This window comes from Notothenia coriiceps, unplaced genomic scaffold, assembly GCF_000735185.1.
Source record: "Notothenia coriiceps isolate Sejong01 unplaced genomic scaffold, NC01 NC01_scaffold00036590, whole genome shotgun sequence".
NCBI classification, from domain to species: Eukaryota; Metazoa; Chordata; class Actinopteri; order Perciformes; family Nototheniidae; genus Notothenia; species Notothenia coriiceps.
This window is the reverse complement of record NW_011369291.1, coordinates 2,351-5,074: the sequence shown is the minus strand read 5'-3', so window position 1 is coordinate 5,074 and position 2,724 is coordinate 2,351. Positions and strand designations below refer to the sequence as shown.

Below are 2,724 nucleotides of genomic sequence, written 5' to 3'. Positions count from 1 at the left end.
TTCAAACTGCTAGTCACATCCTCATGTAAATGACAATGTATCGCGTTCATTTTTATTTATCGTACGATAAGTCAATGAATTGCTTATCGCGACAGGCCATATGCACACAATAAAACAGTGGAAACAAACATGTGTTGGACTTTCATTAGTGAATGAAACTTTGTGCCCTTTATAGTCTGTGTCCAATATTGTGTATTTGTATATATTGTATATATATATCCTATATGCTAAGGTCCCGCTACTGACACAATAGCAGTCATTTAGTGCGCATATGTGTAATTAAACCCATACAATTAAACCCATGATATCAAAATCTCACTCCAGCCAGGTACCCAAAGTTGGCAACCCTGTAAGACTTAACACTTGATAATGAAAGAAAGCTACTTTTGTCCTGTAACATTTTGTAATGGAAACATGGACGTTCTTCTGTATCAAATCAATTTGCTAAATTAAAAGCGCCTAAAATACATCAATAATCTTTAATATGTCCTGGATGGTTATAGACGTTAACATGTTGGTGATAAGGGATTTGTTTTGTGCTCGTAAATGTAAATAATTTAATCTGAAGAAAAAGAGACAACAGTGTATTACAAAATGACAAATGTATTTTCTGTGCACCCATCATCACGTTGATATCACTTGGTTATAATTACAACTGTGATTGAAGTATGATTTGTCTCATTACAAGCAGATGGTGAAGCAGCTGCATGCTCTCACTCTCACTTGCTGGCGGTGTGTTTGGGGATCCTGTGTTTCCTCTTGGTGGCGAGCATCAGTGCCATCGTCTACTGTGAGTTTCATGTCAACAAATCATGGCAGCTTTAATATATTTTAGACCAGCTGAGTCCGTGTGGGTTGGTATTGCTATTTCATGTGAGTTCAGATTTCTCAGATTTGTGCCTGCTGTTGTTTAAATATCAGTCATCAATTTTATTTTCGTTATGATTGTTCAGTTAGATCTAATACACACATCTTTTTTTTCCACATATGTATATTATTATTATTATTATTATTTATTGTATAATATTACAGTATACAGTATTCATTAGATTTAAATATATATTTTATTTCAATTGAAATGTCTATATGTGTCTTATGCCTGCATTCTGCTTGCTCCATTGTGTCTCTTGGACTGTTTTATTTATGTATTTATGTTATAAAGGTATGTTGCCTTGTTGTAGGAGACTATTACTAGACATTCATTGACAAAAACTGAACTGGTTAACAGTGGATATGACAATAACACTTTAGAATGTTTTCTCTGTTTTAATATGATCTTTAAAGACTATAAAATATGGAAAGTAAGTTGGGTAGAAAATCAGTCTACAAAAACACTGTATGGAAAATAAGGCTTCTCTTATAACAGGGAATGCACCACAGTTTTTTGTCTGAGTGTTTGATGTGTACTTCTCATTCTCGCCACAGTCAGTGTGTTGATGACAAAGCAGAAATCAAACCTCAGCGTCCTCACAGCAGAAAATGAGCAGCTGATAACGGAGAGAAACCTCTTAGAGCGAGAGACGGAGCAGCTGAGCAGAGTCACTGACAACCTGAACTGGACGCTGTCAATAATCCTGAGGTTTGACACCTTCCGCGTTTACGAATACTGCCCAGATAAAGGTAGGTGCATCGTGCTATGTTGACGCACCAGTGTGTTCTTCATCTTAAAATACAAGCTTGTTGCAAAAATCAATTTGTTTAGAAAGACGTTGGGATAATGAAGAGTACAATGGCCCTGAATGTATCACAATATTCCCCTATGCATCTAAAGACAGTTGTTGACTTGAAGGTTTTACCAGCAACACATTTTGAGTTGGATAAAATAAAACTGTAAAATAAACCGCATCATTTTATTAGGTTGTCGAGTTAGCGGAGAGGTATTGAAAACACCTGTGGTTTATTCAAACTGCAACAGAAAGCACATTCATTATAATTTTTGTGAGCATCATTTTCAATTTCCTATATCTTTGTTTCTGTTTGTGTGTTTTTAAAAGAACAGATTTGAACTTATCCTTTTTTTTTCATGAATGCAGAGTGTCAGCCGTGCCTGAAAGACTGGATTCAGTTTGAGGAGAAGTGCTACCTGTTTTACAATGAAGATTCTCCTTGGATGACAGCGCCAGAGAGCCAAACGCATTGCAGAAACAAAGCTGCAGATCTGGTTGTTATCGATAGTCTGCATGAACAGGTGAGCTCTAACAGCATGCAGCCAAAGTTAATCAAGTTTTTATTTGTGTTTCAATTGAAATGTAGACATAACATGAACATTCAGACCTAGCAATAGAACTTAAAACATATATTTACATCCAAAGTGCAATGGGAAAAGTTGTAATCTATTACACTGTGCATGCTTCTGATGATCTCTCTCTGTACGACTTACAGGAATTCATCAGTAATCACACAAAGTATTACTACGATAAGTTTCATGGATACTGGCTCGGGTTGAATACAACTAATAACAAAGACTGGGGTTGGATTGATGGACGTAATGACACTCTAGGGTAAGAGAGATTTATTTTCAATATACAATTGAATTTACAAATGTTAGCCTAATGACTATTCACACTCATGACAAGAAACATATGATGAGCCGTTAAGGTGTTTTTTAGAAACATATAAAAGGTTGTTCAGAAAAGCAAGGCAGTGCATCTGGTTTATCACCACTGAGGTTTACACACAACATGTGCTTTGGTGTATAGTTGTGCATACATAGTCAGAAAAATT

General features: G+C 35.8%; 1 protein-coding gene across 1 annotated transcript; it reads left to right on the top strand.

Moving 5' to 3' along the window:
• Nucleotides 1-684: 684 nt before the first annotated feature.
• Nucleotides 685-2,505, top strand: LOC104964086 (C-type lectin domain family 4 member G; the record flags this gene model as incomplete). The annotated part of the gene is made up of 4 exons (XM_010792806.1): nt 685-790; nt 1,426-1,620; nt 2,034-2,188; nt 2,383-2,505. Coding segments are annotated over 4 exons (579 nt in total), but the record flags the coding sequence as incomplete, so codon positions are not given.
• Nucleotides 2,506-2,724: the final 219 nt, after the last annotated feature.